Source organism: Stigmatopora nigra, chromosome 10 (genome assembly GCF_051989575.1).
Source record: "Stigmatopora nigra isolate UIUO_SnigA chromosome 10, RoL_Snig_1.1, whole genome shotgun sequence".
NCBI lineage: Eukaryota > Metazoa > Chordata > Actinopteri > Syngnathiformes > Syngnathidae > Stigmatopora > Stigmatopora nigra.
The window spans coordinates 15057499-15075000 of NC_135517.1; the positions used below are offsets into that span (position 1 = coordinate 15057499).

Consider the following 17502-nt stretch of genomic DNA (forward strand, 5'->3'; position numbering starts at 1 on the left):
GCTCTTTTGACTGATTCTGTTCCATCCCTTCATTTGTAGTTAAGCAATACAAGGATATGACTTTGACTCCAAAATAGCATTAATCTCTGTTCAATATAAGACATTTTTAATGTTCTCTTAAAACTGTTCTCCAGGGCTTTATACTGCCTTTGCTGTTTAGTTCCGCATGAAGCAATTGCTGTGTGGAACTTGATGCCTTTCAAACGTTCCCTTTATGGGATCGATGATCGATATTGCTTGGTGCTTCCTTCTTCCCAAATGGCCGTGCCAGCAAATGCCTAAATGGTATAATGAAAGTGATGTAGTTGCTGTTTTTTGGTTCAGGTCTCCAAAAATAGTCTGCCATCCTTGTTGATGACATTAATGTATGATACTATCCCAGGTGCGGGCAATCCGGTCCTCGAGGCCTGCTGTGGGTGCAGGTTTTTGTTCAAACCGATCAAATACAGCCAGCTTAACCAATACGATTTTTGCTGAAACAAGTAGCACCTGAACGCAATCCACTGATTCTCTACCTAACATACCAGATTGGTTGAAAGGTTTCCTCTTATGGGTTGGAACGAAAACTTGCACCCAGTGCGGTCCTTTGTGGAATAGTTTGCCTACCCGTGTACTATCCCATTCCAAATGAAAACTAAAGCGATTTTTTAGCAATCACTGCACTTCTTTCAAACAACTGTTGTTAAAGTCTCAGGTTCTGATTCCACTGTTCAGTTTCTGGTGAAAGTTCTTTTGAAAAATCTGTCGTATTTTAGTTCTAAAGTACAGTACTGTTCATGTTCTATCATTTTATCGTCTTGACACAAAATTTTAGTCCTGCACTTTGATCTTCAAAACAGACTTTTTTTCTGAACAGCTTACATCAGTGCACAAGTGAAATTTAAAGGCAGTGAAATTTCTCTCCACAAAAGTGTTTGGAAAAATCTCTGAGTCACATGGTGCTTGTGTCATCCAAAGATTAAAATGTAACTCACAAAAGTGCTTTGAGATGCCCGACTGCACTTGACTCAGCAAACCATAAATTAACTTCAGTATTCATTTCATAAGAATATAGAATCACATATACATTTACTAACAGACTTTTAAGTTGAAGAAATATTTAGTTTCACAACACAACTGTCACAGTACCCATTTGAAAATATAGTTCATACAAAGAAGAACATTGGTAGTCTACATGACATCATGAAATATTAGGTAAGTATGCATTTTGTATGTCATCCAAAAAACCAAAGACGGTATTACTGAGAACAAAACAAAAAAATTTGAGTCCGCCCACTTTGTACTTTCAACAGTGTTTCTTTAAAAAAATAATTGTAACAAATTGAGCCAAGATACATAGGGAAACTGTCTAAATGTAAGGATTTATTTTTTCTAACCTTCAGAATTTTTATTCCTGTCCAACATGTGCCTTTTTTCCTTGTCTCTTCTGTTGTTGTTGGCAGAAAACTTAACTGACGCTACAAGTCTAGGTAAAAAACAATGAAAATCACACATGCCTGTTCTCACCTCCCTCCATCCTTCATGAATCACTTTATATATGTCCATCTGAAAACATGGCAGCAGTGCAGTCCATTGTTTTTTATGTTTTTTCATGTTTATTAAATAATACTTATTTATAAATAATATGTATTTGTGTAAAAGTAATTCACATTATTTATACATTAAAGCTTGAGGCATGGACTGTGCTGCTGTTGATGTGTTTTTTCTTTTCTTTTTACTGTTATCTGCAAAGCTGCCTGCTGATCTCTCCTTTCTTTCTATTTACTGAAAGTTATGGTTATCGCGTGACCGGACGTTTGGTCGCTGGTCTTTTGGTCCCCGTTGTTCGCCGGTCTTTTGGTCGCCGTTAGAGTTATGGTTAGGGTTGGGGTTAGGGTTTAATATCTAAGTACATTTGACAACCCTAACTCTAACGGCGACCAAAAAAATGGCGACCAACTGGGACCAAAAGAGCGGCAACCAAAAGACCGGCGACCATAAGATCGGCGACCAAATGTCCGAGCACTGGTTATCGACTACAGCTATAAATAATTGTCTTAACCTTCTGACTACCAGGGAAAAAATGTTGTCCAATCACATTTATTTTGAAAATCCCCAATCTATCTGAAGTAATTAGAACACTCCAAAATAAATTTGGTATCATTGAAAAAGAGTTAATGTGGTTGGATGCCCTGGGTGGGAGGTATTTAGATTTACAAATGTCCTCTGCAGAGGACACTTTTGAAGTACTGGTAGTTAGGAGGATTTCCCAATTAGATTCTGTATATGGCACAAAGAGAATTTGTTTTACCCAATATGTACTAGGATTTTTTAACTAAATTACGCCACTTGCTCTACACCCCCTCACTATTTTGAGTCATTATTAATGCCATAGCGCGTCGGCCTCACAATGGGGGACCTGGGTTCAAACCTGTTTGGAGTTTGCATGTCCTCCCCGGCCTGTGTGGGTTTTCCTGGGTACCGTTTCCTCCCACATTCCAAAGACATGCATGGTAGGCTGGTTGGGCACTCTAAATTGCCTCTAGGTATGAGTGTGCGCAATTCAGGGTGTCCCCCGTCTCTGGCCCGAAGTCAGCTGGGATAGGCTCCAGCACCCCCGGGACCTTAGTGATGATGAATGAGATGAGATGCGATTAATGCCATTTATGTATGAACTTGAATTGTGTTATGATTTGCATTGCTCCCTGATGGTACACCCCAACTGTAAAAACTTTTAGTGTTGATACGCCAGTAAAACCTGTTTCACAACATCTACAGTACTTTCTATGGTTTGTCACTGAATGCAGCTTATCAAGGCATGTTGCTAAGCGTGCTTGGAATGAAAAGCTATCTTTGAGGCTCATGGTAGACGGAAGATGACTGTCTAGCTCATGTATTCACTAACTGGATCATTTGGCTGTTGTGCTTTTTTTTCAAAAGTCACATCACACTGCCACCCTTATCCATTGGCCCTTTTAAATGGTTCACTTATACAGAGAACATTTGACTGAAGTGGTTGCATTAATGTGTTGCATCTGCTCCCAAACATGCTAATGTCTGCAATGCTTATAAGCATGCTTGGAAAATACGATGCAAGCATGCTGTGAATTGGGCTTACCATGTAAAAGAGAGGTTCATAGTGGAAGCACTAATTAAAGCTATGGTGGCTCTACATGACCTTGACATCAAGGTACAGTCTGAGTAAACAGCAGTTCATGTCGGAACTTTTGTTAAATTGCAACTCATTTAAATTTGGCTGATTTGGTGAATAAACAAGAACTGTAATTTAGAGATTCTGTATAGTCAAATTACAATCAATTAATTTGTTGGATTGGGCGAAAGTAAAGACTCGTCAACAATACTGACAATTTTGAATAAATAAAAAAAATGTAATAAGGTTTTAAAAATGGCCTTTTCTGTAAATTATAGGATTCCGTAGAAGTGTCCTTACCAATATACGTATCTCCATTCGTCAAAGCTGCTAAGGAAATCTTTTTTTATCTCCTCATTTGTTGGTAGTTTTAATAAAATCACCATATTGATGAGTGCATTGCGGGATCAAAGAAATTGGCATATTAAAGGCATTGGGGGTATTTGTCCTTGCTAAAATGAACTCATATAGGGATAGGTGTGGTGCAGAAAGCAGTGACGACCTTGGGCTTCGGCCCGTGACAACATCAATTTGTGTTTTAAACTTGCCTAAAAATAATTTAAAAATCAGACAAAAATAGATTCTGCCTTTAAGTCAGAGATTCAGAACTCACTTATTCTTAGCTTGTTCCCATGTTTTCATCACTTACATTCAAACTGATTTCCTTAACAGAAAATCTGAAAATATTTGTATATTTGTATCTCTAATATATGAATTAATATAGTATTATTGTGTGTGCATGTGCAGTTGATGTAGAAAGTCTACACACCCCTGTTCAATTGACAGATTTTCTTAATGTAAAATATATATACAGTGGTAACTCTACTTGTGAAATTAATTCATTCCAGAACTTGTTTCATAACTTTTTTCATATATTTATCAGTACTTCATATGTAAATTTTCTTAAAATAACTGCAAACTAAATCCTTTAAAAATGATCAAATTGTCCCAATTTTGTGTGTAAGTTGTCAGAAGCACGCAAAATGAGAGAATGATAAGAAAATTATTTATTTATGTATTATAATGAATAACAAGCAAGCAAAAAAATATTTTCATGCAGGAGTGCATTGCAGTGTATGGAGAAAGCTATTGTTAGCACACAAACTCATAAACATGAACACACATCTAAACAACTTATTAATTGAATTTATAAATTCAAAACAACTACGCTTAAAGGAGTAATGGTCTCTCCAACTCGAGTTACAGTCTGTATTGCCTTGCAATACACTGCACACCAATTTCCCATCTTCTGTTTTTCCTTGATAGATAACAAGGTGCGCTTATTCATTTCATTCACACCAATAATTTTAAATAAATAACTCCCTACAACAGATGGTGGTCAAAAGGGAGTTGGTTTCAGGGTTGAGTTGTTGTGAGGCTCCAATAGAAAGCCAACGGAGTGTCAAGCAGGACGTAGGACAATTTCAAAATGACATAACGGATACAGAAAATGCATTTACTTTCTAGGGATTTCATAACTTGGATCTTGTTTTCGTTTATTGGACCAATTAACCAATGATGTTTCTTTTGAAACAAGCGGCACCTTATTGCAATCAACTGATTACATTTATCAGACACCAGATTAGTGAAAATATATCGTCCTCATCGGTTGGAAAAACCTGCAGCCACCGTGCCCCTTGAGGGCCGGTTTGAACACCCATGCTTTATTCATACTTGTTCATTAGGTCAATTTTTTAAATGTAAAATATGCAGCACAATGTAATGTTGTTTTTTTTCCAGTTAGTGGTATTGGTAAATTCCAATCATAGATTAGTAGATATTCTCTCCTCTAATTCGTTTTATATGGTGAAATAACCTAAATAATATAAGTGAGTATACCTTTATTTCCACTGAAGCCTCTATGAACCTTCTCTCATGTGTGAATTTTGTTTATATATATATTATATACATAATACTACAAATTAAGTTGTTTTTTTTGCAATGACTTTAACTCCTTCTTTCCCCACTCCCTTGTAGTTGAATTTACAGATGCCTCTTTGGCTTCATCTTTTACTGTTACATCTCCTCTTGCTCCACTTCCTCCCACTCCTGCTGTTCCTACAACAATTAGTACCTCAACTACTACTACTACTACTACTCCTACTACTACTACCACCACCTCCACTATTACAATGTCTACAACGAGTGCAACAACTACTACTACCATCGATACAACTGAGGCAACACCTGCCACAACACCTACTGTGCTGGTCATCAACAAGAACACTGATAAGAATGTGTTGGGTACATTTTGCTCTAAATTACATAGCCTTCGCATACAGTGGAACCTCTGAGGTTAAATAATGCGTTTTAAGAAGCTCGTCAACCTTTGATCCGATTAAAAATTATACCTTTAAAAAGACTTCATTAATAAAATGTCAAACAACAAAACACATTTTATGAATTCTGAAACATAGCAAAACCTATGCACACAATCACTCATGTGAAATGTGGTATCATGTAGTTTTATGATTTTTTGATCTCAAACTTGATAGTCATTTTAATAATTATATAAAAACACATGAAAGTGAATAAATAACAAATGGAGTGACTTAAACGTATCACGCAGAAATAGTATTAGAAATGTAATCAAGTAGTGTGAAGCTACACTTTTAATAGTATGTTTTAGAATGCACACTTCAATGTTTAAAAACAAAGTCCACTCCAAACTCAAAGGTTGACATAAAATACAAAAATATAAAGGGATAACATTAAATCCTCAGAATTCTTATTTTACTAAGGGTAACATCTCTATATAAGATTTACTCCAAGTTTAGAGTGTAATCTTGTTTGTAATTCTCGCCATTTATATACACTGAACAAAAATCTGCAGTAAATGCAACAATTTTGTTCTAGCTTCGATTTTTTTCACTGGACTGAACTGAGGGAGCTGAAATCTCCTTTACATAGAAGGTTGACAGGGCCCCTCAAATATTGCTCACAAAGCTCATAGTGAGTATTTCTTTGTGGAATACATGGCTCCACACACATCCTGATTAGACAGTAAGATTATTTCCCAGCCCTCAAATGTGCAGTTTTGCTTTAATGTTGGGTGTGCTCTTAGGGCTCAGGAAAAACCAGTCTGCATGTGGTATGACTGCCATTTGCTTCACGCAGTGTAAAACATCTCCTCCGCATAAGGTCTACGTCAGGTCTTATTGTGGCTTTTGGAATATTGATACACTCCTCTTCAAAGGCTGTGCAGCTTGTTGGACAGTTACAAAAACTGGAACAAACTCACAATTGTTGATACATACATACTAGCGCCCCAATGCCTGACATGTCCATTGAGTATGCTGGCCATGCAAGAACTAATAGTTGAGATTTCCAGAGTTGTTTATTCCACATCAACATTGACATTAGCAAATTGCTACCCCACCCAAAAACAATCAAGCTGTCTGCCATCTGGCCTAAACTGTGAATACTGGGTTTCATCTTTGAATAGAACACCTCTTCAATCTGCAAACACCATCAAATACAAGCATTCCCCTATTACTCAGTTATGATTAGAGATCCAATAATAGTGGATTTTCAAAGGTGGATGCCAGTATTCGTTAGATTGACGATGCCTGGAGACGATTTTGTAAACGGATATTTGAGGCCAATATACTTAATGATTGTGGAAGACAACTGAAACACCCATATAAATGAAAATCCTGGAAGTTAAGTTGTTCTTCTGCTGCTTCCTTTGCAAAATCGAAATTAGAAAAGATCATCACCCAAACAGAAAGGATAAATTAAGCTATGATATATCAGCTATATATTGAATGGTGTTGACCGAACTAATAAAAAACACCTGGAACCGTCCGGATACATCAACCAGCCAATATATTAGTTGACCTTCATATGAAAAATCACCACCCAAACAGTGAACATCTATGGCATTGCACCATATGAGAAAACTGCACATTTCATAGTGGCATTTTCTTGTAGCCAGCCTCAGGCTCATTTGCACAATAACCATGCTGTCTCATCAGCATCTTCATATGCTACCTCTATAAGGTGAGATAGATTACCTCAAAACAAATGAGTAACGCTCAGCTAACTAAACAGATTTGGATATATTTGTGAACTATTTTTGAGGCAAATTCTTTATATTGTCCTGTAATATTTAGATACATGAGTTCTGCTCACAAGGCAAAATTATTGTGTTTATTTACGTGTGTGTGTATATATATATATATATATATATATATATATATATATATATATATATATATATATATATATATATATATATATATATATATATATATATATATATATATATATTTATTTATTTATTTATTTATTTATTTATTTATACATACATACATACATACACATATACCATGGTACCTCGAGATACGAGCTTAATTTGTTCCGGGACTGAGCTCATATGTCGATATTCTCGTAACCCGATCGAACGTTTCCCATTGAAATGAACTAAAAACTAATTTATTTGTTCCAACCCTCTGATAAAACAGCAAAAACTGGATATTGGAGTGGAAAAAAATGTTTTATTTCTTCTTATCGCCATCTATTACCAAAGTAACACATAACTAGTGGTTTAATATTACTTATGTGTTTAATAGAACTAAAATTAGACAGATTTCCCAGAGGGTAGAGACAGGGACATACAGGGAGGCGGGAGGTTGTGGCGGGGTTTGGGGGGGATAGACCATTTGCACCGGTGAATCGTAATATAACATAAACAAATTTAAATGAACTTGGATTACGATGCAGACACACTCAAAAATAAATTTAATCTAACCTTATATTAAACTTATTTCTATTTTTGTTTTACAATTTTATACCATTCTTCCGGCTGGGTTGACTCTGTTTGCCCCGCCTCCAACCTGACTTTTAGTATCGATGGGCTGTTTGCTGTTGTATTTCCCTTCAAAATATTCCGAAAATGATGCACACAAATGTCCTCACAATAGGATAATGACCACTTGCCAACGAGAAGTAGTCTTGAATTAGCGATCGCTCCGCCAACAGGAGCTAACAGGCTAAGGGGAGGGAAGAAAATGTAACGCTCCGCCCAGTGCTCGGAGAGACACTACAAAGAGGTAGTTGCAACCAGAGACATTACAAAGAGGGAGTTGCGACCAGAGATATTACACGAGGAGTTACGGAGCCAGTGCCCCTGATGTTCTTATGAGCAGCCAACGAGAAGTGATATATACCTCGTATTAGCGATCGTAAAAAATGCAACGCTGCGCACAATGCTCGTAGATATATGTTATACACAAAAGAGATGCGGCAAAGAAGACTACAATGATAAATAGCCTCTCATGTCTTGGCCACCTGGCTTTCTCGTATCTCAAAATATTTCTCCTATCTAGAGATAATTATTTGCTCCAAATTTTACTCGTATCTCGAAATGCTCGTATGTCGAGGTACCACTGTATATACATATAAACATGTGTATGTGTTTATGCATTAAAACAGCAGAGCTACCACCTTTCAAAGGTCTATAGCACAGGTATCAAACCGATTCCGCAAAGAGCGGGGGGGGTTTCCTACCAACCAATGAAGATGACACCATGGCACAAATCTGTTCTCTTTCAACCGTTATTAGATGATTGCAGGAAGGTGCTGATTGTTTCAGCAGAAACCTCATTGGTCAAACTGTCTGTGCTGTTTCATATGGAAGGAAAACCTACACCCACGTGGCACTTTGTGCAACCGGTTTGACAGCTGTGGTCTATAGGGTGCCCCCAAAGTGGGGATTTTGAAATGCAACCCTACTGACCTTTGACACTTTACCTCTGCCACCCATTATGCAGTGGTCCACAGGCGAGAGATCTGGAATCTGACGGTGGAGCATAACAGTAACCACGCTAACGTCAGCTGGAAACACAACTTCCCGGCCGACAACAGCAAGTTTGTGGTAGAGTTCACTGTGGACAGTAAGAATCCAGATCCTGCTGGTTTCTATATCAAGCTAAAAACTTTGGTCTTTGTCGTGGCAGGGATAATGCCTTTTGTGAGTTTAAAAAAATCCTATTGTAGACTTTTTTTTAAATTTTCATTTCATTAATCCATGAGAGAAAAGGTTGGTTTCATAATAACTAAGTAGTCCAAAGAGAGGATGGTACAAATTTGTCAATAATTACAAAAAATAATTTCTAAAATCTTTCAGTTATTTTCCCCATTTCTTTCCCCAAAGAGATTGAAACAAAAACGTCAGCAACAACAAGATACTTTAATTTAGCACAAGACAGTGACATGTCTACTGATGAAACTATTTTGTTTCAGAAGTGGTTTCAAATTTTATTTTTTTGTAAGTAGTCGCATTTTAAGTGTAAATCAATTCCAAGTTTTCCTACACTACCCCCTACACCCTGAAGTAAATCTTAGATTGAGATATTGTATGAAATATGTGAGAAAGACAAAAACATGCTCGTAAACACAACTCAACAACTTAAAATCATATTACATTTGGTGAAATATTGCTTCAGTGACGATTGCCTTTAATGACTTATGATGAAAAACGAAAAAAGATTAAAGGTGCATTTAGCACACTTGGAAAAAGTCACAACAACACAACAGCGTGTTTGAGCCCTGTAGCGATCGAAGGCACACGAAAAGCATCATATCCCTCCGAGCCAATGGGAGGCCACCAGGCTGTTGGGAGAAAGCCAAGAGTAGGCCAAAGAGGAGTTGGTAGATAACCAAGCCAGCGGTCGTTTTAGCCATCCCATGAGGAAGCAGCGGTTTGACTGGTCCGGGAGTTGTCTACGGTGTCCCACGGGGAAGCGCTGCTCTGGCTGGTCCGGTGGTCATCCAGGCTGTACCATGAGAGAGCGGCCGTCTGGCCAGTCCAGCGGTCTATAGAGGGTTGACGGCGATGTTGCAGGTTGCCATGCCCTGAACGGTCTTTGGAGGAGCAACAGTGATGTCGCAGGTCACGTTACCCTGGAAGCTCAATGGATCGCAGGCCGCCTTAACTGCACAACTCTCCTCCACGTTGCTGGCCTCTGCCGTCACTCCTGGCCTCCGCCGTCATGGCCGCAGTCCTGGCCACTGCAGTCATGGCCCGAGTCCTGGCCTTCGCCTTCATGGCCACAGCCCTGGCCTCCGGCGTCATGGCCACAATCCTGGCCTCCGCCGTCATGGCCACAGTCCTGGCCACTGCAGTCATGGCCCGAGTCCTGGCCTTCGCCTTCATGGCCGCAGCCCTGGCCTCCGCCGTCATGGCCACAGTCCTGGCCTCCGCCATCATGGCCACAGTCCTGGCCACTGCAGTCATGGCCCCAGTCCTGGCCTTCGCCGTCATGGCCGCATCTCCAGCCTCCATGGCTACAGTACGGGCCTTCCTGGCCGCAGTCCTAGCCTCTGCCGTCACTGACATCCTGGCCGCAGTTCTAGCCTCTGCCCTCACTGACATCCTGGCCATCATGGCTACAGTTCTGGCTTCCACCGCCATGGCGACAGTCCTAGCCTCCACCGTCATGACCACAGTCCTGGCCTCTACCATCACAGCCGTCCGTGTCGCTGGTATCGCTGCCTGCCCAGTCAACGTTAGATGCCCTCCAGAATGCTGGCGACATCAGAACTGAATCAACCGGGGCATGTCAAGGTGACACGTCCGCCTCAATGGCGTCACCACCACATACCCAGTTGACAGTAGGTGCCCGCCAGAATGCTGCAAGATTAGCAAGATGTCGGGACAGGTGCTGTCGAGCACCGCTGGCCAAACGGCATGTGCTTGCTGGCAGCTTGACTCCCGTCCTCCTCAGTGGCTTGTGAAGGCCCACGTCACCGCGTCTCAGTCAAAAAAGAACTCCCCGGCTGTCAGCAGCCAAGATTCCATGTCGGCAGAATGGCTGGCGGAAACCCCACTCGACCATGCCGGCCAGAAGTTATGAGTAGAATTGAGGCGCTGATTAAAACTGGGCTTCCCCCGCAGACCACCACATGGAGCTCCAGATTAGATGGCCAACGGGAGCCCAGGTAGGGTTCCACGGAAAAAGTGTCCTGGGAAGGCTCTGTGGGGAAATAGTACAAGAGGCGTACATCTTACAAATTCCATAAAGGTGAGACGGTGGCTTCCCACTGGGTGCCTGGCTGGCAGGCAGAGAGAAGGGGTGAAGGTGTATTAACAAAACTTTAATCACTTCGGAGGCTTTCAAAATAAAAAGGACTTAAAGCAAGAAAACAAAGCCAAACCGTGATGGGAAAGACGCGAGGAGACGAGGAGCACTGGACATGGAGAGAGTATATGTGAACACAGACACAAGCAACGATACGACAACGACTGAAAGATACACAGGGATTAAATAGGCAGACATAGAACAATCAGAAACACCTGGATCACATCAGAGGTAGCAAGCAGCACATACACCAGGGACGAGGAAATGACAGGTGAACGCAATGGGCAGGTCATCTGTAACACTGGGACAGGTTGGCTAGCTCGGGTGTTAGCTGCTCTCATCTCACATTAATTTAAAATAGCCTAGCGACGATATCATCCACCAAATCTACATTTTCTTCTTCTGCCAAACTTCGAGGTTGGGAAAATTGATTTTCACCCAGCTGCCGGTCCGGTACTCATATGCTTTCCTATAATAGGACATGTTACATTCAAGTGTCCCCCCTGACCAATATGGCTTTAGGACCAATTCCAATTGCCAACCCCAAATCATGATCCGATTAATAATAATAATATTAATAATAATCGGACATAGGCTTTGTCATCATCATTGACTCGACAAAAGCCTTATATTGTCATCATAACCAGAAACTGCGTATGACAAAATTATTAAATATATATATATAAATATATATATATATATATATATATATATATATATATATATATATATATATAGAGAGAGAGAGAGAGAGAGAGAGATAGAGAGAGAGAGAGAGAGAGAGAGAGAGAGAGAGAGAGAGAGAGAGAGAGAGAGAGAGAGAGAGAGAGAGAGAGAGAGAGAGAGAGAGAGAGAGAGAGAGAGAGAGAGAGAGAGAGAGAGAGAGAGAGAGAGAGAGAGAGAGAGAGAGAGAGAGAGAGAGAGAGAGAGAGAGAGAGAGGAGAGAGAGAGAGAGAGAGAGAGAGAGAGAGAGAGAGAGAGAGAGAGAGAGAGAGAGAGAGAGAGAGAGAGAGAGAGAGAGAGAGAGAGAGAGATATTCAGACTATGAGGTCACCATTGATACACATCCATTCCCTTAGCAAACATTATTTCCACACCTAATAATTAGATAGATTGTACAAGATATACTATACAGTAGATAGAGTATGTTTAGCTGGTTAAGAACAAATTGTTTAGAAATGTGGCTAGAGAAGATGATGAATACAATATTATAGGTAAAAATGACTAACAACGTGCAACATTTCCTAGTCTATTATTGCAAAACTGTTTTGATTAGTCTGAATACCTCCATTATTTTCAATAGAGATTCTTGGATGATGTAGAGGAATGGCATGCTTTCCCCTTCTGTTGTTTGGTTTTGCTTGGTGGATGGATTCATGTCGAAGGATCTCTATCCTAACTCATTGGCAGCCATTGACTGCGATCTACGTCCATATGAAATAGTATTCCAACAGAACTGGGAATCAGTTGCTGTCACAGATACTGAAACATGATTTTACATTGCCAACACACCAGGTTCAAATAGTTTGGACGTCTATCATTGTCAATTCTAGCCAATTGTCAATGGGTTTTGTTGGATCAACTTTGAAATCGTTGAAAGCATGAAGCATGACATCACCACTCGCTGCTGCACCATTTTGTGCTTCTCGGTGCCTTGTTTATGCCTGTGCGAAGTTTTCGTTTGCTACTGCAAGGATGTTGGTTACATAATTAAGGGTATGCAGCTAAGAGTTTGGTTTATGCATTTCACTCTGTTGAACAAATTAGGAATAGATTTTATTTTCTTGATCCCGTGCCCCATTTGCTTTGACACTTTGATTGCCTCTGGTAAATAACACTATTTGGAAAAGAATGAAAATAAAAGGTGAGGTCAAATGAGCCTTTGACTAATTGTGAGAATTTTCAAAATCAGTTTTTACACTGCTAACTTGTATATTTTCCAGAGGGAAATCAGCCTGGATGATAGTGATGTGAATCACACAATTTCAGTTCATTAAATTAATATCATATATCTGAAGAAACTATGTGATGCTTTGGGATTCGAAATGCTTCGCTTTCGGCATAAGTATTAAACACAGGCCCCTAGAGTATGATTGGCCCCTTCTTATGTCTCCAAGGCGACAAGACATTGAAAACTGTACCAGTGACACATCAACCCCCATTTACTTTGACGGATTTGATCGCGGGTGCCAAGTACCATCTGAGGGTTTACTCCTACGAACGCAGGAGCGTCACCAGCAAATCCGTCACCTTTGAAATCAAAGCAGGTGAGACCACACCTGGCCCGGTGGAGTCGGATTTTGCAGCCCTATGAGCACACCGGTTGCAAGGATGATTAGCCAGTCCTTTTACATTTAAGTGAATTGTCATGTGGAAAGCTATCAATCTCCAGAGGTGAACAAAATATGTGTGCTTGGTAATGTGTACTTGTTGAATCAAAATGTAATAATCTGGACATTTTATCATGGATGGCTATTGATGAAAGTATATCAGCATAATATCAACATGTTTGTCACAACTGTGTGTCCTTGAGTCATAGTCATGGCTTAAAATTGATATTTAATAACTTGAATAGTGGGTATTTCATTCTTTGTCACATTTCACTCATTGAAAATGGGAGAAATGTTTCTTGTCGTGCTTAGCCTATTATCCCTGGACAACTCAAAATGTTTTTGTTTTTTAACCAAATGATCAATGTAGATAATATAATATTGTGTGTAATTTTTATTAATATTGAAGTGTCTTTGAAAATGATGTGTTTGGTCATAGAAATGGCAAAAAAACATCCAATCATATAAGGTGCTTGCTCTATGGGAGAACATTATTTACTTCTAATTCTAATACAGCAATACTTTGACATACGAGTTTCCCGACATACAAGAAATTTCAGATACAAGGAAAATTCAGAGCAATTTTTTTCCCTGAAATACGTGACAAATTCAACATATGAGGATACAAGCTGTGCAGTGATATTCATGACGAATTTATGTTATGTAATGTCACAAGAGTGTAGCGAACTAAACGTGTCAAGTCTCCTCCGCCGTTAGCCGCTATTGTCTGTCTCAAAGGTAAGCACTCCGTACACAATAATGTCACATTTTATTGCAGATCATATCCACTAGATAGGTATTTGTGACTTGGTGAGTGTAGGTTGTCAATTAGAACGATTAAAAACATGCATTTGCATTGTAATATCATATTCGAGGTGTTTTTTTCAGTGGATGAGAACGAGTTCATTTGTATTTCATTATAACAAATAGGGAAATTTTGATTTGAGATACGAGTAAATTGACCTCGGTCCTGGAACGCATTAAGCGTATATCTCAAGGTATTACTGTACTCTTAATATTAACCAATGCTTGTTTTCTATGTAATTTTCTAGGAGTGAGTCCCGACATAGTACTTCTTTCCTGTATCAATAATAATATGATAAGGATTTTAAAACGGTATTTGAATGTGCAAAATAACTCACCTTGTCTTCACTTTTTCTTCTTCTCCTGCCCTCCTCCGTTTCTTTGTGTATGCTTGTATGTATGTCTGTCTGTCTTATCTTATGCACATCATCAGCCTACATTGATCAAGTAGACATCGCAACTCAGGGCTGGTTCATCGGCTTGATGTGCGCCATCGCCCTTATCATACTGATCCTTCTTATTGTTTGCTTCATTAAAAGGAGTCGTGGCGGCAAATATCCAGGTAATAATTATGTTAAGTAAAGTTTACAGTAACATGGTCTTAAGTTCACACTTGATTCACATTCGGTACACTAAGTAGACATCAGACAAAATGGGGTGGGGGGGATTCCTGGAGTCCATCCCAGCTAACTACGGGCACCAGCCGGGTGACAAACTGAATCGGTACTGAATAGTACTTGCTACAAAAACACTTAATTTTCTAGAAATCACATTATAACATGATATTAATAAATGGATTGATGATAAAATAATGTAATAATTCATACTTCAGTCTATCTTTACCAAAAATGATTAACAAAGGAATGAAAACAAGAATCATAACAGTTAAGTTACATCATACATTATTGTTAGATTATTTTACAATCCATCCATTTTATTGTAACATTGGGTCATGGACATGAAATAAAGCCTGTCCCAGAGAACAAATTTTAACATTTAACAAAACTTAAAGGCCTTGTTTGAATACTTAAGTTTCGTGAGTTGAACAACAACAGTCACTTTGGCCTTCAAAAAATGCCATTGGATTTATTCAACATCGTCAAGGTGTAATACTAAACTAAGCAATACTTTTTATAAAATAAATAATTTGGATAAAACAGTGAAGGCGCTGTAATGTAATTGCAATTGGAGCCGCAGAGCCAGAGCATGTTTGGCGCACTTCACATGAAAGCTGCCGTTTAAACAATCTTCCCATCCCCAAGTCCACATCTATTTTGACCGGGTATCCCCAATATTGAGAAGCAAAAAGTTAAGGATAAACTAAAGACAGCAGAACTGAAAAGACAAACATGCACTGAGTGAGTGAGGTGTGGTAAAACTTCAATTTGATTGTTGAATATGCGACAGAAAGTTACTTTGGCCTTGCTGAATGTAATCAATGTGGCGCATAAGAGAGGAAAAAGACTGGCACCTCGACCCTGAGCAGCCATTTAAACAGTTGTACTGACAAAAGTGCTGATCGCCACACATTTAGAATATCATATAATAGATGTAGATATTTATACAGTCTTATTTAAATTTTCGTTACAAAAGACATTTGTTATCATAAATCCGCTCTCCTCATCCTCTTTACTCTGGGAGTCCCGAATCCTCACAAATAAAATATGAAATTTTGGGTTTGCTTCGGGCACGGGCCTTGTAACTCAGGTTAATACGCTAAGATCAGGCCGGGTCGGGTTTAAATACCCGCGGGCCGGGTCAGGCTGTATTTTTTCGGCCCGATTTTACCTCTAATCCAGATCATCTCAACAGATCTTCTCCTAAGAGCAGACCCTAATTTATATTTTGGTCTTGCATCTCAAAGTTGTAGTTTTAGAAAATGTTATAATTGTTTATGCCTTACACAATCCCCATCAAAAACAGTCATACATTAATGACAAATAGCTAATTTTGGAATAGAGCAAATGACTTGGTCATGCCAAATCAAAATTTTATATTTTATTTAAATCAACATTATGAAAAAAGGTTAGTATAAGTACTATAAGTAAGTATAAAAATTGAATAATTATGGCATTTATTAACGTGTAATCAATAACCTTTAACACTTACAATTATAAGTTTGCAAGTTAACATTAAAAATTAATTTTGAATTTCTTTATAAAAACTTCATACTTGACCATAATGTTTTGCAGTTTCTATAATGTGTAGAGGGTGGTTGCATCACTGGTTTCGCAAGTCATCTAGGTAGGTGGTGCTATTATATTAAGGTTTTGAACTAACATCCACGTTGAACATTATGAGATCGCAGAAGAACAAACAACTAAACTTGGCTGTTGAAAAACATAAATGCCACTTTAGAACAATATTAAAGACACAGCTGACAAAGTAGTACATACTAGATGGTTTTGTAAATGTATAAACTGAAAAATATTATTTACACACAATTGTTTTTCATGAAATCAAATAATGATGAAATATTTTCCTGAGACAATGACCTAACATTTTTTCTTTTTTTTTCAGTCCGAGATAAAAAAGATCTGCCTTTGGACTCTGTTGATCATAAGGACCCGGATGGCTCCTTTGATTACCAGTAAGTGTTACAAAACTATTTTATCATTAGTTTCAGCAAATGCAAAATCACAACTCTGAAGCTGTTTGAAAAAAACACCATAACCTTGCAGCACATTGTGTCAGGAATGGCATGGGCTGAGAAAACTTATATATATATAAAAATATATGATATGAATAAATTCAAACAAGTCCATCGAAAGAGACAAAGCTGCTTAAAGGAAAATATATTTGGGAAATTTAATGATGCTGTAAGGTCAGTTTGATTAATTTCTACATGAAAACTGTTTGAAAATAAGTGCTACAAACATGGTCGAAAGCTGAAAGCAAGTCAATTCTGAATCTCTTGAGATATGGATAGAAACTTTTTTGAATTTTGAAGTTTTTGTTTTAGATGGGTTTAAAATATCAACTGTTGTTGTCGCGAGCAAAAGCCCAGTCTGGTCACTGCTTTGTGGCCCGCCCCTACTACTTTATAAGTCAGTCGGCTATCAATTTTTGGCAAGGACCAAAACAAAAATGCCTTTAATATGCACATATCCTCGATTTCACGATGCAATAAACAACATGGTTGTCTTATTTAAAG

At 38.7% G+C, this 17502-nt stretch overlaps 1 protein-coding gene across 24 annotated transcripts in view; it reads left to right on the forward strand.

Moving 5' to 3' along the window:
- The window catches only part of nfasca (neurofascin homolog (chicken) a), a 119819-nt gene that overhangs the window by 93453 nt on the left and 8864 nt on the right, over positions 1-17502 (forward strand). For 11 of the 24 annotated variants that reach the window (XM_077726276.1, XM_077726275.1, XM_077726278.1 and 8 more), the window contains 6 exons: positions 1443-1469; positions 5108-5374; positions 8905-9027; positions 13332-13481; positions 14782-14910; positions 16869-16938. In XM_077726276.1, coding sequence (XP_077582402.1) covers positions 1443-1469; positions 5108-5374; positions 8905-9027; positions 13332-13481; positions 14782-14910; positions 16869-16938 — 766 coding nt within the window. Of the gene's footprint in view, positions 1-1442; positions 1470-5107; positions 5375-8904; positions 9105-13331; positions 13482-14781; positions 14911-16540; positions 16593-16868; positions 16939-17502 lie in introns of those variants that run through there. The other 13 variants (XR_013327606.1, XR_013327605.1, XM_077726292.1 and 10 more) reach the window with 11 other exon arrangements.